This window comes from Bombus impatiens, unplaced genomic scaffold (assembly GCF_000188095.3).
Source record: "Bombus impatiens unplaced genomic scaffold, BIMP_2.2 scf_0914, whole genome shotgun sequence".
NCBI classification, from domain to species: Eukaryota; Metazoa; Arthropoda; class Insecta; order Hymenoptera; family Apidae; genus Bombus; species Bombus impatiens.
In genome coordinates, this window is record NT_177333.1 from 59,733 (window position 1) to 87,432 (window position 27,700).

General features: G+C 32.6%; 2 protein-coding genes and 1 long non-coding RNA gene across 5 annotated transcripts; 2 read left to right on the forward strand and 1 right to left on the reverse strand.

Annotated features, from left to right (window-relative positions):
- Positions 1–77: 77 nt before the first annotated feature.
- LOC100747577 (THO complex subunit 2-like) lies at positions 78–3,766 on the reverse strand. 3 transcript variants are annotated; one of them, XM_033323370.1, is made up of 6 exons: positions 3,565–3,766; positions 3,329–3,433; positions 3,047–3,226; positions 1,855–2,962; positions 1,181–1,429; positions 78–1,110 (listed from the first exon to the last, which is right to left on the reverse strand). In XM_033323370.1, exons 4-6 carry the CDS (start codon positions 2,513–2,515, stop codon positions 386–388), a joined length of 1,635 nt encoding a protein of 544 aa, XP_033179261.1. In that variant the 5' UTR covers positions 2,516–2,962; positions 3,047–3,226; positions 3,329–3,433; positions 3,565–3,766; the 3' UTR covers positions 78–385. The 3 variants fall into 3 exon arrangements, with proteins under 3 accessions (XP_033179261.1, XP_012246412.1, XP_003493021.1); XM_012390989.3 differs by having other exon boundaries at positions 78–778; positions 875–1,110; positions 3,047–3,433; positions 3,565–3,765; XM_003492973.4 differs by having other exon boundaries at positions 3,047–3,433.
- Positions 3,767–4,383: 617 nt separating this feature from the next.
- LOC100747699 (EF-hand domain-containing protein D2 homolog) lies at positions 4,384–27,260 on the forward strand. The gene is made up of 4 exons (XM_003492974.4): positions 4,384–4,838; positions 21,864–22,011; positions 25,449–25,583; positions 26,047–27,260. Exons 1-4 carry the CDS (start codon positions 4,669–4,671, stop codon positions 26,179–26,181), a joined length of 588 nt encoding a protein of 195 aa, XP_003493022.1. The 5' UTR covers positions 4,384–4,668; the 3' UTR covers positions 26,182–27,260.
- Positions 5,421–8,900, forward strand: LOC117152269. Its single transcript, XR_004462603.1, has 2 exons — positions 5,421–6,087; positions 6,166–8,900. It is a non-coding gene; the product is annotated as an uncharacterized LOC117152269 (long non-coding RNA).
- Positions 27,261–27,700: the final 440 nt, after the last annotated feature.

Below are 27,700 nucleotides of genomic sequence, written 5' to 3' on the forward strand. Positions count from 1 at the left end.
TAGAAAATAACAGATAAATAATTCTAAAATAAATTTGGGAAAGTAATGAAAACAGTGGATAGGAATCATTAAAAATCATTTTTCTGTATACGAGAATGAATACTATATTTTCTTTGAATCGAACGCGTAGATACTTATTATACATACGTACATATAATTTACACAACACAAATTCGATATCAAAAAGATAGTTCATAATTTACAAAAAAGATCGAGGAAAAGTTTCACAATTTTCGCAATTTTCATAACATTGACAAAATATCACAAATCATAAATTATTCAATATTCTATAATATTGAATCTTCTTCAAGTATAAATATATAATTGTATAAATAAATAAATTTATAGTTTGCACGTAGTATTTAAATACAAATTATGAGATTCACTACTTTCGTTCGGCCAGTTTATATTTTTTTACACCGTTTAATATTTCTATCGATTTAATCGTAGGTTTATCTTTCAGTTTGATCAGCCTTAGTCTTTTTTTATCTTTTTCTCTGTCATCCAATTCATTTTTACTCACTCTTTTCAGTGAACGTATTCTACAATCAGAATTAGTATCTTTTGAAGTTGAAGGCATTTCGTTGTCAACCATCATTCTCTTTTTCTTTAATCGTAATGCGAATCGACGTATTTGATTTATCCTTTGCAGTTCCAAGTTTGATACATTCGCCATTGTTGTTCTGGATCTCTTCGATTCGAAATCATCAAGAAAACTTTTTGTTCTTTTCTTGTTATTCGAATTACTTTTTAAATCTTTGACATTTTTTTTAGTATTCTGCAAATATATTAAAGGAGAACCAGAATAGGAACTAAAAGGCGATCTAGAATGAGAACCAGGAGGAGAACTAGAAAAAGATTCTGATTCATCTACTTGTTCTTTTTGATCCCTGCACTTTTGAAGAAATTGATTTAGAGTCATCCCTCCAAAATTATCTTCTTTATTATTAAGAAAATTGTACACGTCGGGTCTATAGCGAACTCGAACCCATTTTTGCGAAGATTTATCCCAATATCCACGCACAATATCCATATCTTCAGGGAACTCTGATTTAACCTCTTTAAAAATAGATCTTTCTTCATGATCATTTTGGATTATAGAATATTCATCTGGTTTTATTAATTTATGTGGGCATTAATATTTAGGCAGAATAGAATTTAGAGGTTAATATTTTAATACCTTTTTCATTCCTGTTGCTCGTTTGCCTATATTTCTTTATTCGTGATTTTTGTGTGTTACTAGTTGGTACAAGATACCTGCTGATATTTTTACAATTATTTTTAACAAATTCATCCCAGAGAATATCACTTGATGTTGTTGGAGCTGATACATTGCTCAACCACTGCTTGCATTTTTCGATTCTTATATCATTTTTGTTCTTTGCCCTGTTTCCGAGACCTAGATACGTATTAACTATATTTTCTTTTCCTAAAAAACGTTATAATATACCATTAATACACATATCTTAGGAGAAACAGTTGTTTTCTTAAATAATTGGGGAGCTTTTAAGTTTAATCAAGTGCAGGTCTTTTATTAAATAGTTGAATTGTTACTTATCAATTTTTCTTTAATTTATAAACATTAAAGGAATGAAGTTCTTTAAATTATAAGTATCAATTTATACATATGAAACTTCTAGTGCAATTTACTCAATTTACTATTTTTTTTTATTAACTCTTTTCCTAGAAAGTTTCCCAACTTTAATATTACTAGACTCTGGTATTATCAAATGAAACATATCAATAGTTGATAAAAGATTCTTATGGGCCCTTTTTCCAAAAAGCTTCCCAATTTTTACATTAGTAAATTCTAATATTAAATAAAAGATATCAATATTAATATAAAATAATTACTTAGACATAATGCATCCTCCTCGTCATCAGAATCATCGAATAGACGAGAAAAAGGTAAATCTTTCACAGGAAGTTTACCTTCATTCTCTTTAAAATCAAGTCTTTCTGGACTTTCGATATCCCATGCACGCGGTAGCAAAATCGGTGACTGTAAACGATCTTCGACAAAACAAGGAGCTTCCCGAATCCTTTCTGGTGATCTTAAGTCTTTAAACAAGACACTACTGTCAGATTCAGAAGTAGCTTTTTGGGAAAATTTCTCTGTTGATTTGTTAATTGGAGGTAGACGGGAATCTTCGTTACACGTTTCCCAATCTGTATTAAGATCTACCTTTACAATCGATTTCTTCGTTTTGCATTTCTTTTTTCTTGTTTCTTTCTTCTTTTCTTTCCCACGATTACCTCTCACAGTTCCTTTTAATTTCGATATCTTTTGCTGTAATTTCCTTTTTTTCCTCTTTTGCTTGCCATCGGAAATTCTAACTAAAATTTGGTTTTTACTTTGTTCTTTTGCCGAGGAAGGATTGGAATCAACTCCAGATATGCTTATGCTACTTGGCCGCTTAGGTTTCCCTTTTAATGGTGTACTACAAAAATTCGAACTTCTTTTGCAGGTACTTACAGTGTGTCTTCTTTGTGGCTTCTCAGACGAAGAAGACATTTTATTTCTTTTATGTTTATGATGATATATCGTTTGATATGTTGAATATTTGATTCATGAGTATATCACTTATTTCGTTTGAACAGAGCTCATTGATAGCTTCCGATATCACCCGGAAGTGTTGCTATAGCTTTGCAGAGAGGGTTGTATATGAGATACCTGTGTGATTCACCTTCGAAGGGGTTCTCTGATATCGTGTTTCTTCTTCCGTTTTATTTGCACGAGAATAAAGGATTCTTGTTGTCGTGCTTTTAAAGAGGCGAGAAAACAATTAGATATTTGAATATCTCAATTAGTTAATTTTTAGGCTTTCTTGAAAATTTTAATGGAGTATTTAAGGTACTTTGAATCTTGTTTAAATTTTGTGATTTCATTGAAAGTTTGATAATTCAGTGATTTCTAATTATGTGATTTGACACAAAACAAAGTTTGTTAATATGGTGAGTTCTGTAATCAAAGATCACTGTATTCTGTGATTTCCCAAAAATTAAAGATTTCCGAATTTGATGATTCTCTACAAACGAAACTTACCAAACTTACAGACTGTCACAACTCAAAATGGTCGTATTTTATAATTCTTCACTGCACAAAATTAATATTATATTCAGTGGTTGTTCGGAGTTCATGATTTTTAAATTTGATTTCTTCGCTATCCAAAATTTCAAAATTTCGCAATTTTCACAATTCAATATTTCCGTGTTTATTAATCTCCTGCAAATGAAGATTTGTATATTCGTTAAACTTTTTCAAGTATGATACTTTACCAAATTTCAAAAACTAAAATTTTACTATCTAACAGTAAAAAACACAAACGTTACAAAATTTGCGCTTTTAGAGTCGTGAATGCTAATTGTTTCCGGCCTTAATGTCTGCAAACGACTGGGGACTATTACCAGTGTAAAGTCTTTCAAATTTGACCTGTAAATATGTATTAGATATAAGAAACGTATAGGAAACTGTTTCTGTATTTAAGTATGACAGAGTTAAATGATTATGTTTGAAATAGAACACTTATTTTTATGACTGTGAATAACGTATTTACTTTTTACCTGGGAAATGCTAAGAGACAATGTTTATGTATAAATTACTAAAGAAGAGCGATAACTAAAATATTCGCGTGGATATGTGACAATTTTCGCGATTTTCAGAATGATTCATCGCGGATAAACTGTTCGCAAGATTATTGCAGAAATTCTTCGGAGGTTAATCTATCGATGCATCGAATTGATATGGTCCAACTTCCGTGGAAGGAAAATTCGCAATACGTGAAAGTAATATGAATGAAATCTGGGGAAAAAATTAAATTAGAAAATTTTTTAGATGAAACTATTATAAGTTCATTATTGATTTCATCTTTGAAATTTAAGCTTATATAAAAAATAAGTCTTCTAACTTCAGTGACATGATTTGTAGCAAATTTTTTGATTATTGAGAACAAAATTTAATAATATTGTCCTGTAAAATTCAAACTTTAAGTAAACAATCTTCATATCGTATACAAGAATAATATGTATTATAAACAATAAAATTGTAGAAGCGCTGAATCCTGCAAAGTTGTGATACATAGTGTTATTAATTTGTCAGTATAAGTCACGGCTTGTAAAAAAGTACTTGTTAAGTCGCTGAATCCTGAAAAATTGATAAATATTATGTTATTAATTTGCCAATATAAGTCATTGATTTGTACAGTATAACATAACCTTATTTAATTGTTCTTAAGCATTTTTAATTTAAATAATATCCTCCAAAATGGAACTGGCGAAGGATAATTCCCCAGAGCACCCCTCGTGACACTATTTCGCTATATCCTACATACGTCCCTGGTCTCTGAAGGTACCTATACTAGCCGAGCTACCCAGCACACCGTCAGTGCACGCTGGCTCACCGCGCCAGTAGGACTACTCTATTCTTCTCCTTAAGCTCCAATCTGACAGCTATAAAACCTCTCCTCTAATATTCGTCACCATTTTGCTCCACACTAATCGTCCTTCTCTACAAAACATTCTCTTATAATACAATCTCATCCATATACATCTTCAAATCGACAGTCACATAAGATCGATAGTCGCGCGTATCGTGAACTCGAACTTGAAATCGAAATCGATATCGTATAGGTTAACAGTAGTAGATCGAAGGGTTTTCACACGATCAGGATGCCGGCAGACGCTGAGCTCAGTAATCTGCTTAGCAGGAGGCAAAGGATCAACGAGGAGCTGGAGGAAGGAAAAGAAGTGAAAAAGCAATACAAATTCGTGAACGTTTACACGGAGTTCCACGAGCTGTCCCGTCGCGAGATCAAGCAGTATGAGCAGACCTTCAACAGGTGAGGACCTTCCCCATTTCTTTCTTCTCCTTTACCGCTTATGATTTTTACTGGGAATTCGTGAATAGAAAACGCCGGAAAAATTTTGTCGTACATTGTTAGTTTGAATGGAGGTTCTTGGAATGAACGCCTGGACTTAAATATTTCCCTTAGTAAAGGTCCTATTTCCATGGTATTTCTTTGTCCGTAGAAAAGTTTGAATAGCATTGTTCGATCTGTCGGTTAGTAATGTAAAGCCTGCTGCTATAGCTATTCATCTATGTTAGGCATATTTTATTTTATAATTTAATATGTAATTATAATATATAATATAAAATTAAATATATAATTCTATCAGGAGTTTTATCGTGAAGTTATCGTATCATATATAACTCATTTTATTTTATTATTAGGAAATGATACTCATTTTATCAATTTAAAATTAAATCAATATTCAGTAGGAAGAAGAAGAATTTTGTAAAAAGTTTTAAAAACATTCGTAATAATTTTCTTATTAAATTTTGTTAATTTACCAACTGAAAAACGAATTATTATATCGAATATAATACAGCTAATAAGAATGAAGAAATTGGTATAAAGAATTTCAAATTAATAGTATTCTCGTAAAGACCGGTGTAAAGATATATCGATTAGAAGATTGCATGTAAGAATATCGATTAAAGTTACTAGAATTGACAATTACGATAAATAGTTTATTTTCTTCCGCCATATTCGATTTCCTATTGTTTGAATCTTTTGAATCAATAATCGATACCTTTAATCGAATAGATTAGTATCGAAATAAAGCTTTATTATCAAGTGAACAATTTGTCAGACGTATTTGTTCTTTACCAAAAATTCTTTCGTTGTTTTTCGCTGCGAACAAGGAATCGCGAGATAAAACGCAAGGAAATCGAGAGTGAATCGCGGCTCCTGTCGCGTTCGCTGCGGTTTTCCTACTTGTTTACGTTTACTTGCTCGAGTTTACGTTTCTCCCCACGAACAGATCATGTTCCACTGGTCAGATACTTTTTATACGTGTGAGAATACACGAAATAACACTGGGGATTGGTTGAAATGTAATACCTCTTATTTTATTACTTGTGCTGTTCCGGTCTTAGATGTAACTAATTGTTAAAGTACTATCCTATTTATTAAATCCAACATATGACTTATGTTTAGCCTATTCTACAATATGCCTATTTGTTTAAATTTTGAAGAAAATTTTTAAGTGAGTTAGATATTTTACTTCGACGAATACTTAAGTCTTGTAAGTAGAATTTTTGTATGTTTATAAAAGAGCAAGATTCTAGTAGACCACGGTTTATTAGTCTAACCTAAAATCTAGGAATTTAGTTGGTACCCGTATATCAGTATACTGGGAAGCAAGTGGAATAAAATTTAAGAAGCACAGATATATATAACTGTGAAATTACATAGTGTTGTAAATGAATCAAGAGTCTAGTAAGATTGAAGATTTTGAATATTTTGGATATTCTGATCGACTTGAAATATTTGAATTTTTTTGAAAATGGAGTAAGATCTAACGTAGGATAACGTTCACAAAATGCAGATGTTCATGATTTTCACGACACGTGACACTATAAAAATTTTACGATTAAAAACTCAAAAAATCAATAATCACATATCTTATGAACATTGAAGTCTACGAAGTCGACACACGTGCTATTAAAAACACGATCGAAAGTCGAAAAAGCCATAAATATGTGACCTAATAATCATCATAGAAGTTTTGAAATCTAACGCTATTAGTGATTTCGAGAAACATCCCAAGACGACTGGAACATCCCCGGACGATTGCTTATCCAGAAATAAACTGGAACCTACGCGCAAGCGTGTCCAGAAAGTTTCTACGGTCACCTTGCCAGATTCTCGCAAACGTGGAAAGAGGAAGAAAATGGAAAAGTCACGCGAGCATCGTTACGAAACCGCAGATGGTAGAATTGATGACGTAGTTATTTTGTAGCATGCCAGAGGAAAGAGTGTTCACTGTGAACGCGTGTATAGCCCGTGTTGGAGGCCAGGACAGACGACCTCGAGGTCTGTCCTCCATCTCTCTTGTTCTTCTTGTAGGTATTTCGGAGTCAACCGGACAGCAGGTTTGACAAGGCAGAAGCAGGGTGGACGGCCGGCCACTTGTGCTGCATCTTCCAAACCTGTGTGAACGCTTATTTCGTTATCTAACTATACGGCAAATATATATAGAAATTTTAGCTGTATCTGCAATTCGATTAGTATTCCTGGCATTTCTTCGCGATCATTTGCATTAAATCAGGCAAGAAGGAATTTCTTCTTATTTTTGTTATAAGAATGAACGTTAATACTATTAAACTGTTAATTGAAAGTATGAGATAATTTGTCAGTAGAATTATATTATATCTTAAAGAAGGTTTGGATTATGTTTGTGCACGTGGAACTTAGTTCCATTCTCTTCCGAGAAAGAATTTTAATAGGTAGGCGTGTATTTCTAACACTCATTAATTGCCATCACTTTTCAGTGCATAAATTATTTGAAACGAAATTGTGAGTGAAAAAATTGTACAAGTTCCATTTCAAGAATTTTTGAATTCTATTATAGAACTGATCATTTTCTGAATTAATTAATCTTTCAGACATCCTTTAGTTCCACTAGACAATTTTTCAATGCATAAATTGTTCTAAAAAAGAATACCGTAACATGTAACTGTTACTGTAGAATGTTCTTTCAAAACATGTTTCTTGGACCGTAGAACCGATAATTCTTCTAGATCTAAACAACCAAATTAATTAAATCAATACGAAAGTGCACTAAATCATCCAATAACGACCAGAAAGATCAAGGCACATTTTTCTTAAGAAAACCACGGATAAATTATTTATACGAGTGAACGAAAGGAGGTAGCTTGATAAATCTGGGAAAGTTTCACCGCAAAACCAAGCACGTGGACAAAGTACATATCGTGCACGATGGATGATACCTTAGCTGGAAAGACACTTGGTACACTGTCCAACGAGTTCTTCTTGTTAGAGAAATCAGTTATCCACTTTTCTGTGGATAGTCATTCAGTGTCTCATTACAGTTCTAATGAAATTTCAAAATATTTTACATTGCACGTACAATATGTAGGCAAAAGTTTTCAATGGTAAGTGTTCAAACGTTTTTGTGAGCCAGTGCATTTGCTAAATGAATTGTGCAACAGATCTCCATGTTTAATTAACATGTATTATTACTTATTTTTCAATAATAGATGCTGACTTCCATCTATATATACGTACAGTATATGATTACCTTGTTTCTCTTATGATAATTTTGAAAGATGTTCTTGATTTTATAAAGGAAAAATAATTGGTGCGACTACGTATCTCTCTTTCTCTTGATGGTATATGCGACACTCAACGTGTTAAAGTCACTTTATGATCATAATGTCACAGGTCGTTCAACTCCTTTTGATATTGCGTTGGATAATTTCATTATTTGTTGTTTAGTTACTCTTTTATATATATGTATTGCTTATTGCTTAATTATAAAAAACTGATACGTCAATGTAAAGAAGTCATGTTGTAGCGATCTTTAATATAACTTTGAAGTAATTGATTTTTGAAACAATATGAAAATCACTGTTACTTTTAATTAAGAATCAAAATTGGTATCGATATTCGTTATAGATATTATTTCAAATATTTCATTGATCAAAAAATGCAAACATAAACGTTTGAATACTTTCTGGCTCATTGTCTATGTGACACGTGTAGTAAACAAGGTATTACGTATCTGTTATACATTATACAGAAACTTTAATAGCCGCTCCTATTGTGTTTCGATTATCTTAGACATAAAATATTTGGACAGATAGTAAATATTTCAATATTTTTCCAGAAATAAGCGTGATAAGTAATGTTCCGAAAGAAAGCCAATTCAATCCGAAAATTTGCTAAAGATAATTCATTTAAGGAAAAAGGGCATCGTCTACAGGGAAAGAGATACGTTTATCGCAAACTAATCTGGAATTTTTGGTATCGTTAAAATTTCAACGTTTCTCTCGATAACATTCGTTGATAAAAAAGCTTCAGTGTACCGAGAAAGAAAGGGAAGAAATTTATCACAACACGTTTGTGAAAAGAAATCGATAAGAAATTTATTAATCGAGTCGAGGAAGTATTCAACAAAATGTGAAAGGAAACTCGACGAAATGAGAAAAATGTCAGAATATGTAAAAACATAATTAAAAATTCTTAAAGTTTTATAGAATTAATTTAAGAAACTAAGATAAGTATCGTCTAATATTTTTAATCTACGACATGCCTTAAATTTCATAAATAAATATTAGAAATCTTTCAGAACTTTAAATTACGTTTTTATACATATATTTTTAGAAACAATAAAATATTAATCCATTTTTGGAATAATGCAGACTGGAATTAGACTGCGGCTATTTATTAAAAGTTATATTTCTATGAATATAATCAAAAAACTGGAATTCTGGTAAAAAATTACCATATTATATATAATAACGACTGCTATATTTCGGATATTTTATATACTTCTCCATATTATGTGTATTATTTAAATATTCAGATATTCAAATATTCCATAAATGCATAAAAATCTTTAATCCAATATTAAACTGATTATCATGCGTTTCTTTGAAAATGTTGTTCTAATCCTATGTATTTTATGTTTGGAAGAATTCGAGTCGTCAAGGCGATGTAAGCACTGCTCACCTTACCATCCCACACATGGATGCAATTTAATCTCATAACCGTAAATATTCTTAAAAGAAGTAGCAATCGTAAACTGCTTAATAGCCACTCCAACTACTTAAGAAGGTAATATTATGGCAACTTTTTGTCTTAAAATTAGTTAGGTGATGACGTCAAATACGTGTATTAAAAGCATTGAAGAATGTTTTTCTTCTCCTTTTTTTTCTCTCAGTTTTAAATAGCGTTAGATGGTCGAAAGTAATTAAAAAATCACGTATACAAGTAAGTTTATGACTCATTAAAGTGTCAGTGGTAAACAGTGATAGTTATACATATAGACATTTGTTGGGTCTGATTCATTAAGAGAATGCAGATGATAATTTTATCTTACAGTTAAATTGTCAACGAAGAGTAGCTGTTATATGATACGGTAAATCTGCGTATGTTCATTATGCAGATATAAATGTGTATCATATACACTGATTCATAAAAGTATTTGCGTAGTACATACCTCAGAGAAATTGTGGATATAGTAAACAACGGTTATAAAAAATATTGGCACGAACCTTTGTTGTCTAATCAAGCGTTTCTTTTATTAGGTTTTATACATGTATGTATTTCATTTTCATAATGTCAAATTTTTATAGTCATATTAGTATATATATTTTTATAGTCATATTAGAGAGTATTACTAAGTGATCAAAAATTCAATATATGTACTTAAATTAATTAGCTTAATTGGCTTAATTAATTAGCATGTAAATGCTATAATTAGGCTGCGAATTTGTACGTAAATTTATATTTTTCTAAACGCAAATAAGAAATGAAACCCAAGCAGAGATCTCGTTTATCCCAAAAATGTAACAACAAGTACCTTACTTTAGATATTTCATATGTTTTTGCGTATTATGTACATTTTGTACATTTTTGCACTTTTAAATCCCCCATGAATGCATAATCCGCATGATAAATATAACAGTGTGTTAACACTTTTTGTAGCCACTGTATGCATTATACAAAAGCTTTTTAAACTTCATTAGTACTAAAGTGGAAAACGAATATTACAATTATGTCGTACAATTGTTTGGTGAATGTTCCAAGTATTTTACGTGTATCAAGAGAGGACCGATTTTTAGTTTAGTTTATTTAATCATTTTGTTTATAATATTGCAGCTGTCGTATTACGTGGAACGAACGACTTTGTTTTAGAGCTGACCGCAGGGTAAAGGGTTAGAAATGAAACTTTTACGCGTAGAAAACCGAAAAAATCTGTTCAAACCGCAATCGAGCTGGATAAGAGGCAGCACCGCGGTTTCTTTGTCGCGTAAAAGTAAAAGGTCAGTCGGTATCGGCGAATTTCACAACGCGATTTCTAGCTGTTTTAGATAGCGTTACACAAAACCATTCTATCCACTTGGGTATAATTTTACATCTGTCAGTCTAACTATTTCTAACGACGAAAATTTCACAAAAGGGTATCTTTTCCGAGATACGTATCGTCATAAATTTTAACGAGTCTGCTGGGCTAATCGTGTCTTCCAAGTAAGATCTGAGTGATTTTAAATGTACGTTAATGTGAATGAAAATTAGAGAGTTCGTAAATAAATATTAATAGCTAATAATAGTCATTGATAGTTGAAAGACTCTAGGGCATCTTTTTGTTTCCCATTTTTATTACTCCGATACTACGAGCATTCGTTCTTAATTGCAATATTACATACGGAAAATGATTAAAAAATATGAATTTAGCGATGATTAAATAAAGTTATGAATTTCGCTATGAATGGTGATTAAAAATAGCATAGTAAATTCCATAATTCAGTGAAGCACTCGTTGACAATAAGCAGCATTCGCTCTTGATTACAATATCGTAGATGGAAAATGATTGAAAAAGATTAACTTAATGGCGAATAATTGCATTGAACGTAGAGTAAATTCCATTTAGTGAATTTACAATTATACACTTTAATGAATTTTAATCATTTTAATTACTGAAGAACTAATCTTCTGGTCGTGAATATTTATAATATTGTGAAAGTTACCTTTCTAACCCAGAAAATGTATTATTTTTTATTTTATTTCAAGGCTCGTACTAATTTGAAAGTAGAGTGGGGTGAGACGACTATAGAAACCGGAAGTGGTGTGTAGATAAAAGCAACCTACATTGCTGCATCCAACAGCAAATGACAAACTTCTACATTTACTATCAAATGTCAGCGAACCTGTATATCAAAGCACGGTACAAAAGAGAGATATATATTTATAAAGTTAGTCAACCGTATTAAGTACATATTTAGTCGGTTATCGGTACATTGGTTTTTCCAACACTCTGTCGTTGTCTTCTTATTATTTCCTGCTTGATACCTGGGAAAAAATTTCTTTCACCATGTTGCTACATCCTATTTTCTCTGGCTAGTGGATTCATTTTCATAATAGGTACGTATAGAGACTCACGAAGATATCCGAACACTTTCATATACCTTTTATGAATATATAATATTTTAGTATTCGAATAGGTTTAGAAATTCTATAAATAGATCTACAAAGATTTTGTAACATATATTATACAATACTGTTATAATTATTATATACATTAGCTTATAGAAATTCTATAATAGATTGTTCAGGTATGTAACATTTTGAAATTTAATTAACACTGTTATGAGACTGTACTGTTAGGATGATACTGATAATGATTGGAGGAAATCTGGAAATATATGAAAGTATATAATAAATGAAAAAATATCTAGTACAAGTACCTATACGCGTATTTCACAGAGATCAAAAAGTTATTTAAGCAGTCAGTTACCCATTATATATTAGCCATTTGTATCACTTACTATATGCTTCATACAACTACTCTCCAATGCTATTAATTCCTTCCTGTAATGCTATCTTTTTTCCCCTTCGCGATCGTTCCAAGGGAAGTCCTAATGTATTCAGGCGTAAGATCGATATAGCAATTGCTACGTAATCAATCATTCCCACGTAGAAAATATAAATTATAGCAGCGTCCACTGGTCACATATTGCTCATGATATTATTGTATATTAGCGTCATGAAACAATGATACAACATATCAGAATAAATTATACTTCCGCCTTTAGATTATGATCATCGTGACTGGTTGTGTGGTTGTATGGCAGCTGATTAATGTCGTGCCTCTAATACATCATTATTTATCATTTATAATATTTGGTTTGGTCTATTTTATAGCGGCTCGTTTCTGTCGAATCAACGACGTCCTTTCGTCTTAAGAAAATCATTAGCTGACAAATTAAAGAAATTTGTTAACGATAGAAAAAGAGAGATTTGGTTGAAAGCGGCTCAAAGGATGCAGATGGATTAAAATATCGCGTCCTCTAGCCAAAGGAAAGCCCCTATAATAATTTCGCATGCAGAAAGGCTAATAAATCGATGATCTAACGAGTGAGTGGCGTGCTAAAGTAGTTGAAACTGTACGTAATAAATTACAGATTGCCAAGCAAACACTCGGGAGCCGTGCAAGAGACGCTGAAGGTCTATTGGATGTTCGTTGCCACTAAATTACACGCGTCCGAGGTAGAAATTCTGGCTGCGTACGATATGACGATCGTGTGTACAGCTGTACTCGTGAACATCGGTATAAAACATGATATAACGTATTCGTTACATTGTCACAACCTGTGCGTGCATACGGTACACGTGGGAATTATTTTTCATGGGTGACACGTTCGAATGTCTGGCCTTTTCCAAATTTCATATGCGACAGAGGGTTCGGCCGCGCGGTACCGGAAGTCATCAGACTGCGCGCGCGATGAATTCGTTCCCGTGACTAACCGTAGGTACACGTAACGCTTTGATTCACACGCGTCTATATACATAGACTATCTAATGTAAATATAAAACTTACAACGAGTGTAGTGATTCACTCGTCACGTTGCAAACGCTCGTTGTTAATACCACCGATAAATTTCCAAATGAAACGTGTGATTGAATTGAACACGGTGTAACATTACACCGGCACAATTGAATAGCCGCTCTCGATTCTGAAACGCGAATGAAAGTTATCAACGAGACCTGATTTCTTTCTCTGCGTATGCAGAGGAATCTTGAGAAATTGTTTGTTTTGTTTCCAGGATGTATCAATAGGATTAGTAATTTATTGGTATTTCCATTTTGAAGCTTTAATGGTACAATTGATTAGCAATTGGCAGAACTCTAGCATTCGCTTTTACAATATTCTCTTATGAAACGTGGAGCTTTCTGAGAAAAGAGAAGAATCGTGTTTGTAAATTTTGTTTATGCGATAGTCTCTTTCCAAATCGATGAATCAGTGTTTCTTGTTAAAAAAGTAAAGTCAAATAAAGTTAAGTAAAAGTAAAGTTAACAAATTAAAGAACATTCACAATGTTGAAAGAATTTATAGATTAGTTTTAACTCTTTAGGGACTGAATCTTTTTACTCTATGAGAAAAATTGTATTTTCATTAATCATTAATAGTAGTATATCAAAAAAAGAATATTTATATATATATATATTATTTCAAACAATTTTTGTATTATCTACATATTTTCAGTGACACTAAAAGGTATATTGTGAAGATATAGACACATGATCATACTACTTTCAAGTTATATACTGACTTTATAAATGATTAAAACTAAATCCATGTTGAGTCTGCTGATATGTGAGTGTCTCAAAAGCCAAACTCAACAAAGACTTAGTCAACTGCAGATTCTTTTCTCTCGACTTCTTTACCCCCATTCAGTGTCCTCATGATTGACGTTCAACTTTCCTCTAAAAACAAATTCTCGAGCTTATTTATTGTAAGAAACCGACAACTATCTTGAAAATTCAGAAACTAAATTCAAAAAAATAATTCTTACAAAATCACCAATTTCTGCCTACTTTTCAATTTACATCTTTACACGAAGCCAATCGCCATAACTTCTGAAACATAAACAACAATTGTAAGTTGAAAAAATAATCCTTACAAAATCATCGGTATTTTCTACTCTTGATTCCTATCAGAGGGACGAAGAATCCCAGGAACATGAGTCACACGAGTCCAATCAGTATGGTTTTTGAGCTTCTCACGTTACGATATTTGGCAACGAGAAAACTACTACTACTTTCTTATGTACGTACAGCACGTGAAGTATATTACGAAAGAAGTGATCGCAAAGGAAAACGATAGAACTTTCCATGGGACCTGATACATTGTTCGTTATGGATGAAATAAATGAAAGCTTAATTATACCGCGTATCCGCTTCACTTTCTCGCAGAATGCATAATCGATCGGCGGTTTTCAAGCCGCGGAAAAGTGGGATTCGGTGTTATCAGAAGAAATAGGTTCGCTCGGAATGCGGCTCCAAGTTTGGCGGACTTGTACAACGACGACGGGCAAACCGTTATTTCAAAACCATTCGCGAGAATCACGCGTTCTGAATACGTAAACGGTGTTAGAATTTATTCGACTGGTAGAACAGTGTCGTGACGATATTTCATATCGATCAGGTTCGATGCTTTTATGGATGGAACAATGTATAATGTAGGGTATTCCAGTCGAAGATGGAATTGTTCTTCAACCTAATTCTTTTAACTTCGCTGTGTGCTACATGTTAGCGCGCTGAGAAATCTGTATTCAGCTTGCATTCAAATTTGCAATCTCTAAGAGATTCTCCTGTGTCAATAATTAAAGCAAGCGATTTATATGAATTTTTTCGCAGACTGGCTACTAGTTAGACGGGACTAGACCTTTCTGGGATGTAAATATAGACTTCAAGTATAAATGCAATCTTTTTTATTGGGATTCTTCTTATCGTTTGGTAACTTTTGAAACTGACCTGCGCAATAACTGGATAAACTGATTAATTAATCAATTTCGGACAAAGCTCGTTCACTTTGTTATAAATTTTATCAAGCATTGAACCATACATCTTTATCCGATTATTTATTATCCTCAATTTATTAAACTCAATTTATCTGGCGAGAAAAGTAAATGTTCCTTCTAAACGCTAGAACTCATTCCAATTACTCATGTCTTCCTCTGAAGAATAGGTCCGATCACAGCGTAAAGGATCTAACTTTAAGAAAATCTTTGGACTTTTCTGATGATTGTGACAGATGCTATATTGCATGCCAACAATGGTTACATTGACAAATTTAATTAACCATAAGACTTGTATGATATACGATAAACAGTAAGAAGAACTGAAATAAAAATATTACTTTTGTACTTCAATACTATCTATCTATATTCCGAAAATGTCCAGTCCCATGTAACCAGTGGTTGGTCTAAAAAAAATTCATAAAAATCACTTTCTTCCAATGTTGTTACACGAGAATCTTTCTTTAATTCGCTCCAGATTCGAATAAAAGAAAATTTATTCCATTTCCTTTTTTTAAAAACTTATTGCTAAAATAATTTGACCTATTTCTGACAAAATCGTTATACCTTTGGATTAACAGATGTCTTAAAACTTCAATTGTCAGGACTTTTGTAGTATGTTTTCCTTCAAGTTTCAAGATGTAACGGTACGAAGCATGATTTTGGCTTTCTTATATTGAAAAAGGAATTGTGGTAATTTAGAGATTTTGAAGTAGAGTATCCATATAGAGATTTTTACATTATTACATCCTTCGATACGGATTTACAAACACTACTTATTAGCGATTTATTTGATAACATACTTCATAAAGTAAATGATAAGGATTGACTAAGCTTGAGATAACATTCCTCCTTTTTCTTTCTGCTAGTAATTTTACATTTAAACTTAGACATTTTTCATCATTTACCATTATCTTTCGAATATTTTAATCTTTATTTCCCTATATTACATTCTGATATCTCAAGTTTGTAAACAAATATCTATCAGTGGAACAAACGCTAAACAAACGTAACGTTTCCAAATTGTATAATTGTCAAGGTTCACACAGGCAATTTATTTATCTATTCTATAATGGTTGGAGGATTGAATTACAAGGAAAATTGGCGATGCACCATGCCTCTCTAGTCTTGTTTCGTATTATCTTCACGTGGCTTCGAAGCCTGCACCGAGTCCATTGAATAGTACTCATTATCGTATACTGTTCAGCCGGGTTTAAAGGTGTCCCGCGACTCAGCGGAAATCAAGTGCATCTGCAACACACGAGCGTGTACCCATCGTATTAAGGATCGTGCACAATAAAACCGTTTCGTCGACTTTTTTCATTCCTATTCAACAGTCACGCTCGATTGCACTTTTCTTTGTATCGTTGCTCTTTTGTTGCACTCCTGGCTGAATCATTTTCCTCGTGTTCCACGTTGACGCATGTTTTACATGCTTAACACCTTGTTTAACTAAATCTTTGTTGGCTAAGTCTGAACTGTTCGAGTCGTGAAATCATTGCTACGAAATGCAAATAAATAATACAAATAAGTGGATAGAATCTTTCATGTTGCTCCTTTCGACGTTTTAATTGCCTCTTTGAACGCTTTAATCGACGTGATCACGTTCTCCAGGATATAAATTCTTACGACGTTGTTAGTATTGGCTGAATGATGCGAGAGATTAAAAGTAATGGCACCATGAATGAAAATTGACCCCAGGGAAATTTAATTTTCAATGTTCAATTTCACTCGTTAAATTCTCCCGTATCCGACGTTTTTCTGTCGGTAAACGCACCTTTCGAAGGAAATCGTATAGTTATTGCTTTGTTACGACCAATTATAAAAGCAATTATTCAATCTTTAATATCACAATTTCTAGTTTAAAACATAAAATCTTCTTTTATATAAAATATAATTAGCTGCACAAAAATATAAAATATCGCCTGTAAACAAAGAAGAAAGTAAATTACAAACAATTCTAAAATTTAGATTTTAGACGTAATTTTGAAACTTTTAAATCTAATTGACAACTATCGCAAGTAAAGTATAACTTTGGTACGATACTTGGTAGGAACAGTGGGAATCAAACAGCTGGAAAAGAACGTTGTAACCTTAGCGCCACAGAACGGCGATGACGTCCTTCCGAATACAAAAGAAAGATCTACGCTGCATCGATCTTGGAAAGAATGGTAGTAGAAGGGTGAGAGGAATATATCAGGCGAAGTACCAGCAGTCACCTTGACCCAGTTCACTCTGGATAGTCTTGGGAAACGACGAGGAACGAATCAAGCGCGACCAATAATACAAGAATTGATTTTGCGATAACAATACCCGGTTGCCCTGTGTAGTCGTGTAATAGCTTAGATGGCCTGGTTTTAAACGATCCCGTTACAGTAATTTTCATCAATTTTTTCGTTTAAAATCATCTTTTGTAACCCTTTTGTAATATGCAGTAGAAAGTATTAAAATGTGAGTAATATGAAAATTGAAATTTTCTCGACATTTTTCTATCTTTCTTCTTTTCTTTTTCTTTCGTGGAGAAATGTGATGAAATTGAAATAAATGTCGTGTCAATGAAAGAGAGATAGAGAGAGAGAGAGAGAGATAAAATGGATCGAAAGGTCAAATGTGGAGTAAAAGTCAGAAGTTGGAGATTGTTTCATCTGAATTGTGGAATCCAGATTATTGAATTTAGTTGTTGGTTCGATATTTTGATTAATATGGATCTTTTTGAACTATACATTATTTTATATTCATTTAGAGTTTATAATTTATTTATGATTGTATATTATATCGGTGATTACTCGAAAATCGTTCTTTAGGAAGAACTATGTTAAGGTAATAAGATTTCACAGAGTTTGATAGAAGACTTAGAAGGAAATTATATTATAATGGATCTTGATATTGTAGTTACATAATAGTTCTTAAGAACTGGTGTCAATAAGAATTGTTACAGAAAAGTCTTTTATCTATACAGTTAACAAATAATTATTTATTTTGCACGGATTATCACTTAAGGAATATTAAAGTAAGGAAATGAGAATAACTCCAAAAGTATCATTCGCTTTATTAAATATATCTGATTTGCTAAAAATGTTACTTCTCGAAATCGGAAATAGGTATCATTAAGAATAGAATTTACACATAACGATGATCGACCATAGCGTTCATTATTGTTCAAGTAATTATGGATAATTCCGTAGACTATATCGCGAGCCAAATATCAAATGATTGAAAGGAAACATTTGTACCATAACGAATCTGAGACAATATACCAACACATAGATTAAACAAGCTTATCAATTGAATATTCAAATTGGCTGTGAAACCGCGAATGAATCACGCATACGGGGAGAGATAGCTGGAGTCCAGCAGATATACCATCTACGGTTCTCTCTCACTCATATTGATCAGAGCTGTTTGGCCGTGCTCATAAACGTGTAACCTCGACCTTCGAACGATTCTTGCTCTCCACTTCGACCAAAAGGAGCTTCTTCAACTTTATGCGATTCGATTACTGGTTTATGGATACAGGGTGTTCAACAAAGATTGTGCCGAATTCAAAGATAATACTTCTTAAAGTAAATACAACGGAACAAAGTGAAAATATACAAGGATAAATAAAAAATGAAATTAAAGATAGAAAATTCGAATTTTTCGATTACGAAAGAATTTATGATAGATATATACTTCTTAAAATGAATGGAAATATATAAAAATAAGATAAACACAAGAGCAAAAAAAATATTACAGATAAAAATAAATAAGTACAAAGAAAGAAAGTATATAAAAATAAATTGGGAATGGAATTACAATAGATAAAAAAAAAACTCAAATTTTCAACTTATAGAGATATATTGTTCGACAGAGGGAATACAAAAAGAAGAAATGAGAAAGACAGAAAACTTAAAATTCAGAGCAATCTTGTCTACATTATTCTCAATAACGAACTGTAGGTTATCGTTCAAGCAAGTGGAAATTGTTTTTCCTACATATCATCCGGACTGGAAATTAAATGTTAATCACACGCAATTACCAACCGTGTCTATTATCAAGCAAAGTGATTCGAGAAATACAAGAAAAATTTGAAGAGGAATAGGAAGCCGTGAATCATCGAGAATTTCATCTACGGGTGTGCGTATAACAGTGATTACGCAATATAATTCACGTTACACGTGACTATTGCATATTTTCTTTTTTTTTTTCTTTTTTAAGAGCAGAGCAGTTGATCACGATAATTAGAGCTGGCTGAACCACATTTTCAGTTGTTTTTATCTCGCTGAGACTTTATACATCGCTCGGTCCAATTACTCTGGCGCGTTGATTAAATAAAAAAAAAAAAAGAAAAAAGACGCGAGATTATTTAATCGCGTATCGTTATCTGATAAAACCGTTATCACGGCTGGTTGTAAACTAGAGAAGCACATATCCCGCTCGAGTAGGCCCGATTTTATGGCTGAAAGTTTAGAGCATAGGGAATTTAAAATATGGAGAAACTTTGTGTTTTATGCAAATTATATACTAGCTGAAAGGAAGATCGGAAAAAATTTGGTATAATATGTAAAAAGTTGTATGAAAAATTGGGCAGAATTAAAATTGTAGTATTTAATTTATAATAATAATATACATTTATAATATATAATTATTGTAGTATTTATAATTGTAGATGGATAGAATATGAGAGGTGAAAAGTTGCATGAAAAATTTGCAGAGTTATAAAATATTTTAGTATAAAGTATAGGAAGCTGTACGAAAAATTGTGGAAAACTGTAAAGAATATTATGATAAATGGATATGATACATGGAGAATATGATATGTACCTAGGTTAATGGAAAATACTTCACTTTTTAGAAGATCTATGAGAAATTTTAAATCATCCACTATGAAGAGTAAATATTTGGGTGTTCTCGGACTATCAATATGTATTGTCAATGCAGTATTGTCGATATTTATTGACAAATTGAATTTTCGTTTAGTTTCGTTGAGAATCGTTGAAATATAGACAGTTCGATTGCCGATTTATTTCAATTCTAACAAAACTCGTTGATAGAAAGGAAATTCAATGCTAATCATAAAAATTAAATCTTGAGAACATTAGAAGAATACCTGAATAAAAAATATGGAAATCTCTATGACCGAAAAATTAAGAAAAGGAATTATATTTCTAGATAACAATAGACGTCGAAGACCGGTTCATAAAAATTTCGATTTAGATATCCATTACGAACGGAACATCCAATTTATATTTCTTTACGTTCATCGAATTTCTTTAAACATTTCGTCATATTTAAATGAAATATTTCTTCTCGGAACATTTTTTCTACCTGAACTACAATTCTCACATGAAAGAACGTGTTCTAAAAAGAGAACAACCATGAAATGCATTTCTAGTTGATGGAGGTTTTCAGAGTCGGATCAGATCCGATCTTATCGACCGATGTGCTTGGTTGAATCGACAGGCAACAACAGCGTGTGGTGTACACGCGTGGTAACTCCCTTGGAAAGCTATTTACGAGTAGCTATCGGAATCGTTTACACGGAAAGTCGATTTCACGAGCTTCCGGCTCGTGGACAACCCGTAACGAACGCCTCAACCCGTTGACATTCTCTTGTTCTCCCGCTTTCGAAATCGGTACACACCACCGATTGTCGATCGTTCTCACGTCCTGCCTTCTTCGATATAATTGCGTTACAACGTTAATTAAAGTAACGAGTTACGAGATTCGAGTCAGGCAAACGCTTTCGTTTGCATTCATTCAACTCGAGATACTTGGGAAAAATGCGGTCAGACATTCGTTTGGGAAGCTTCACCGTAAAACCAACTTGCTAATAGGATGTTTTGTAGAATTCTTTAATTCGAATGTTTTTTTACCAGCAATGTGTATGGAGTGTAACTAGTGATAGGTAAAATAAATTGAAAATATAGAATACAATTTTTGTTGACCTTCGAAATAATTGATCTTAAATAGGTGTACATTTAAACATGTCTTGATTTGAGAGTAGAACTAGAACTGATGGAAATAAGTAGATATGTGTAATCATAATTCTCTCATAATCCAAGTCAACGTTAATTGCGACAAAAGTATTTTTCCATATATTTGATAACTTTTTGGTTAAAATGTTTAAAATCTATCGTTTCAATGATAGTTAAATATGTTACTACCTCTAGTTATGTTTACATTTAATGCACCAGATATCAACGGATGAATCAGAACATTCAATGAAACAGATTTCATTCAGGAAGAAGGTCATAGGAAAAGAGATAAAGCGACGTATATCTAATTTTGAAAATAATTTCGAAACGGAATAAATAGAAGAAATTGAGAAACCTAAATAACTAGAAATTAGGAATTGAATTTAAAAATTGTTTTTCCATAAAAGATGGAGAATAGAAAGTAATATGTTTTCTGCAATGTTTGTACTAGTAAGTCACGTATTAAATTATATACGTGTATTAATTTATAACTAACATATTTTATTTACTTTCAGGTTCGACGCGGGTCACGATGGATTCTTGGATCTATCCGAGTTGAAACGCATGATGGAGGTTTTAGGAGCGCCGCAGACCCACCTGGGTTTGAAGGCAATGATACAGGAAGTGGACGAGGATGGCGATGGACGGATTTCCTTTCGCGAGGTTCGCCATTTCACCCGTTGATTGCCGTTCATTTTCGAAAATTTCGCTGCACACGCTCCTTCCTCTATAATAAAATATGTAACGCAGCAAATAAAAAGGCGGAAGTAACTCTATTTACGTAACAGGTTCATTTTACAAGGGAATCAGTGCATTCGCGAATACTTTCGAACGAATTATCTTCCTAAGTTTAGATTTCGCTATTAGATTTCGCTAAAAGACTGCGGACTTTTATGTATTTATAGGAAATTGAAACGTGCAAAAATGTAGAGAATGCAGGCGACACGCGAAATTATTCGAAGTAAATAACTTCATAAAATATTTAGAGATAAAACAAATTTTTATGTATATATGTTTTCTTATGTTTTATCTTGATATGCAGAGGAAAATTTTAATTTAGATTTTGAGATTCTGTTTATAGAAATATAGATTTGCACAGACATTCACAGTTTAGTTATTATCTTTGATAACTATATCTTTAATAATATAAAATTCTTTGATCCGAATTTCACTTTGTAACGTTGAAATCGTTTTATTTCTTGGTGATGAAGATTGCGTTTAATGCGCGGCCGCACGTGTCATATACACTTCATAAAAATAGTCCCGCCCCATGGGGTGTTGGACGCGTTGCTCTTTCACCGTGGCCACAGTGTTTGTTCTCCATGTGTGGCCCTGGCACATTTGTGGGGCTCAAGCTGTTCTATTTCAGTGAAGTACACTGGTTTTAGACGGTTGTTTGAAGTACATACATGTTGTGATAAAACATTATGATAAAATTGTTAGTTTATTGTAGAGCTCAAGCTCAACTCCAATCTTCTGTTGCTTGGTCTATGTTCTCCAACCAACTATGTGTTATTACCGTATTTTAGGATTTTGAACTAGAATTGTTAAAGTAAGACGATTTTTGCAAATTGATCTTTGTATAGGAAGCACTTCTATGAATGTTTATTTATTCAAAATAGCATGAAGCATATTATAAAGATTCTGATAAACCAATCTTTCTATAATAAAGACTTTTATGAATTTTTATTCATTCAAAGAGCTATGAGTCATATCAGAGAGGTTCTTCTAAATCGATCTTCTGATATACAACATTTATGAATTTCTATGCGTTCATAAGACTATGAGTCACGCAAAAAAATTCTTCTGAATCCATCCTCTAATATTGTGTGGAAACTCTTTTACGAAACTTTCTAAATTGCTGAATACATGAGGAATATTTTACATTACAATATCAACGTTATTTCCTAACAGAAAATACTTTTTATCAATTTTTCGCAGTTTTTAAATGTATCATTTTAATATTTCGGACTATGATATTACACGAGACATTCTATCTACCTATTTCACTTTTTTGATTTCACAACGGTCGTTGAAAAAAAATATCGAAATGCGCGGTGAAGTATGATACATGTGAAAGATGTACAAAAATGTTAGGAATAAACGTTAGGACCATCTGGCGCTCAAACTAGCGAAAAGTCTTAATAAACATAGAAGCATGGGTTCAAAAACTATATTAGTATGGAAGTAGTATGGAAGTTGGGAGATTCAGTTTATAAAAATATAGTATATATCCAGAAGTCCGTTGTGGAAAAAAAGCTTCTCGAAAATGGGGAGAGGTTTTTAGTGGGTATGGCACAACCCATCTTGCCGAGTCCCACATAACCCAGTGGCACGGGCCATTGGGTATGCGTAATGCATTTTCCCCTCCTCGAGCAAAAAAGAAAAATGGTACCTGCACTGTGCAGCGGTCAATTAATTAACAAAAAGTCCTTTAAGGGCATGGATCTTGGTTATAGCGGAGGCATAAGACGGTGGTCGGTTAACAAGGCAAGAAGTAACTCTCTGCTGCATCGCTTTGTACTTTTTGAATTTCGCTCCTCCCTTTTCTTCCTTGTAGATTACACAGATAAGAAGTTACGCATTTTGAATAGCATATGACTTTAGCTAGTGTAATTGGTACACTGAAAAAAACGGCAGGGAAATAACTGAAGTAAAATAATTGGAAATCAAAAAATTTTACATCAGCCGTTTAAAAAAAATATTGAGATGTCCGGCGAAGTGTTATGGATATAGAGAATGCACAAAAATGTTAGGGATGAACGTTAGAACCATCTGGCACTCAAACATACGTAAAGTGTTAATGAACATAGAAACATTCAAAAGAATGCTTTCAAAATGGTTTCACTAGACTTTGGAGATCTAATCGAAACCCAAATTATCTACGCGTGTTGTAAAAAACTATTAGTTAAGGTGTTTTTGTCATTAAGACCTTACCTTTACAACATATGTTCAAGATAATATAAGAATTTATATAAAGTTAGATGGCCAAAAGAAATAACAACGTACTATTTTAATTAAATTTTCCAACCAGTCGTTCGACTCGCAACTCTGAAACTATTACGTTTTGAAGCCATGTTTATTAAGACTTTATTTAGTTTTTATAAATCCCACATACTGCCAAAGTTTGTCTCCAGCTTCTTTTTTTTTCTTTTTATACATTTGCATTACGTTATAAGAAATTTCTCAAGGAAAGTAATGGTTTGGCGTTGGTATTGCACTAGGAAGGATAAATCGCGAATGCTAAGCCATGCGTACACGTCGAAGGAAAGTTCTCCTGACCGGTGCTAATGCATACCTGGACGTTTCTACGTGACGTTTCGCAGTCCTCGAACAAAGCGTTCGATCTGCATACACGCGATCGGTTGTCGGATTCATAGATTACCGTGAATCACGCGCGTCACCGACGTCATTGAACTCGGACACATTGACCAATCTTCCACCTTCCTCTTTTACTCATCGCTTCCTCGATGTAGATCGCGAAACGATATACCGTGGCTGCCAAATGATAATACCTTCCGGCGTATAAATGATAATACATATGTATTGTTTAAATTTAAAGAATACATTAAATTTCTCTCATGCTTTAGAAATAATACTCTGATTAAGATAATTACAGAATCATCTTCCATGTCGCTTTCATTGATTCTACAATGCTTTGCTATCTAGAAATAATACACTGATCAAGATAATTAAAGGACCATCTTTTGTATAATCGAATGAAAGAAATTCTGAAAGTTATATACATCGTTTTTCATCCAATTTTTGGTAATTTGGACATTTGGTATTAACAATAGAATTACCTAGGAGATATTTAAAATCCATGAAAATAAAGAAATTGGTATAGGAACAGTGAGAGTAACTTTGAATACATGAAAAATCTATAAAAATATATAGATTGGTGTAAAAACGCTATTCAGTTCAGTAAGAGATCGATTGAATGCTGCCGCAAAGTATCAAGTGCCTGAGCTACAATTTGTCACGTTCTATCAAATTCCGTTGAAAATAAGAAAATGATCGGCGATCGTGATAAAATAGTCCCGTGATACTCGGCAATTTGATTTTATCTGTAAACACATATGGCTTATAACTTGTTACAGTTTCTACTAATCTACCGCAAAGCACGTGCTGGTGAATTAGAACAGGACTCTGGGTTGGGCCAGCTTGCACGTCTTACAGAGGTCGACGTGGATGAAGTAGGAGTAACAGGGGCTAAACACTTCTTCGAGGCCAAGGTATAAATACTTTTTTTAATCATATACAGAGACTTACAAAAGTTCTCCAATACTTATAGACCATACAATGAAGACAATATTATTCTCTTTATTCTCCATGAAATTTAATCAGCGGTAGTTAACGAAATTAATTAACTCTCTTCGTGTGATATCAATAATCCTTATTTTATCTTTCACAAAAATTTTCATTAATAAAAGTTGAGATAATAATACGGTAATAAAGTACCTGCCTCTCCATCATTTTTATTTAAATAGAATTTAATTAAGAAGAGTTAATGAAATATCTTACTCCCCGTAAAATTTTATAGTTCTCAATAAATTTAATGATCTTAATTCCTCTGCATACCTCGTTAATGGAAAGAGGACAATGATAGACGAATCACAGTGATGACAAATTCAGAATTCAGGAAAGTGTGTTCGTGTTAATTAACGTTACCCGGTGTATGAATTACCATGTTCCCAGATCGAGCAGTTACGGAAGGCGAGCAAATTCGAGGATGAGATCCGCATGGAGCAAGAGGAACGAAAGCGGGAAGAGGAGGAAAAAGCGGCGAGACGAGCGCAATTCAGGCAGAAGGCGGCTCTGTTTGGCAATTGAAAGGGAAATTCGTGAATCGAAAGTGTGCTCCTTCTGTACCTTAGCGGAATTACAAACGATTACTTAAATTCGATTCACTCTAGTTTCGTATAGAAATTCGCCGACCGATATAATTGCGTATATCGACTATGGTTTTGTAATTGTGTGGTGTTGAAATCGGCGAAAAAGTTTTTTACTCTTATTTCAAGACTCCGAATAAAAAAATATGATAAGTCGTATTATATGATTTTTACATGAAAGCCATTTTAAAACTTGTTATATCGACAGTTAATACTTTTTCATTTTATTTTGAGATTAAGTGTGTATTTTTGACATCCTCTTGAGTATTTAAGAAATATTAAAAACATTAATCATGCAGACTAGTAATAATGAAAGCTAGTTAGATTAACATTATTTCTTTCTTACAGAATATTGTCGATTAATCACTTATTTTCAAAAGACTTGTAACTATTAAGTTATTCTTCTTCTCTCAACTGTCTAATGTTAAAATACCTCGTATCGAGTGGTATAAAAGTCAGAAAATGAATAAAAATAGACTTATCATATTTTTGTAGTCTCTGTCTGTTTTAAGTTTGCGGAGGATTTTTAATCAACTGATATAGCGACGCTATTTTTAAGAGAATTTTAACGTTTGCACATCGCCAATACCAATAATCACACTTATGTTTCACTAAAAAAAATTTCGAAACAATCTTTATAAGAGTCAGTATCGTAGAGATTAATATGAAATTTGGAAATGAAATTCATTTAGCGATGTTGTAGCATCAAATTTTAGAAAATGAAATATTAAATGTGAATCGTCCTCGAATGGTTTGGCACTGTGTTAAAGCTCCGAATTCTGGAGATGACCTTTTTAATTATTTTATTATATACGAGAAGTATTAGCTGTAAAAATTAAAAGCACTTGTTATAGGTATGATTTACATTTTATACTCAAAATACCACGCACTTGAAATCGTTAAATAAATTAGGAAGATCAAAGGAAATGCTTTTATTGGAAAGTTTGTTAGGTTTGATCAGTTTAGACTATTCTCGATAAAGCGGGCTATAAATAATTTTTAACGAATGCACGACTGATATTGGTATAAGTATAACGAAATATTTTATGTATATGTATGTACATTAATTTATATGATAACCTGATCTTATGTGAAGTTGAGACACTCTTCGAGAAAGAAACATTTCGCAACATGCGTCGAGAAATCTCTTTTGATTCTTTCGAAATCTACGAAATCTAATTTTGTGGAAAATTTTATGAAATATATTTTATGAATTAATTAATTAATTTTATGAATTTTGGTCGTGAGATGTCAAACTATCCATATATTTCTACAAATATTTAGCTTAGTCGAAATATCAAAGAGAGGACATTTTTTATCGATCTAAGTGGTCTTAATAATTATGCAATAGTATATACTTTTATAATATTTTGTTTCAAATTGATCAAAAATATAAGGCGATTCCAAATTATTTTTATACGATTTTTATAAATGTGTTTCAGAAACAAATTATTGAGATC

Excerpts from the sequence above, each read along its gene's own strand:
- LOC100747577 (XM_033323370.1), bottom strand. The coding sequence starts at position 2,515 with ATGTCTTCTTCGTCTGAGAAGCCACAAAGAAGACACACTGTAAGTACC. Across the intron at positions 1,430-1,854 it reads GGAGGATGCATTATGTCTAA|GAAAAGAAAATATAGTTAAT; the intron begins GTAATTATTTTA and ends AACGTTTTTTAG. Across the intron at positions 1,111-1,180 it reads GAGCAACAGGAATGAAAAAG|ATGAATATTCTATAATCCAA; the intron begins GTATTAAAATAT and ends TAATAAAACCAG.
- LOC100747699 (XM_003492974.4), top strand. The coding sequence starts at position 4,669 with ATGCCGGCAGACGCTGAGCTCAGTAATCTGCTTAGCAGGAGGCAAAGG. Across the intron at positions 4,839-21,863 it reads TATGAGCAGACCTTCAACAG|GTTCGACGCGGGTCACGATG; the intron begins GTGAGGACCTTC and ends ATTTACTTTCAG. Across the intron at positions 22,012-25,448 it reads GACGGATTTCCTTTCGCGAG|TTTCTACTAATCTACCGCAA; the intron begins GTTCGCCATTTC and ends AACTTGTTACAG.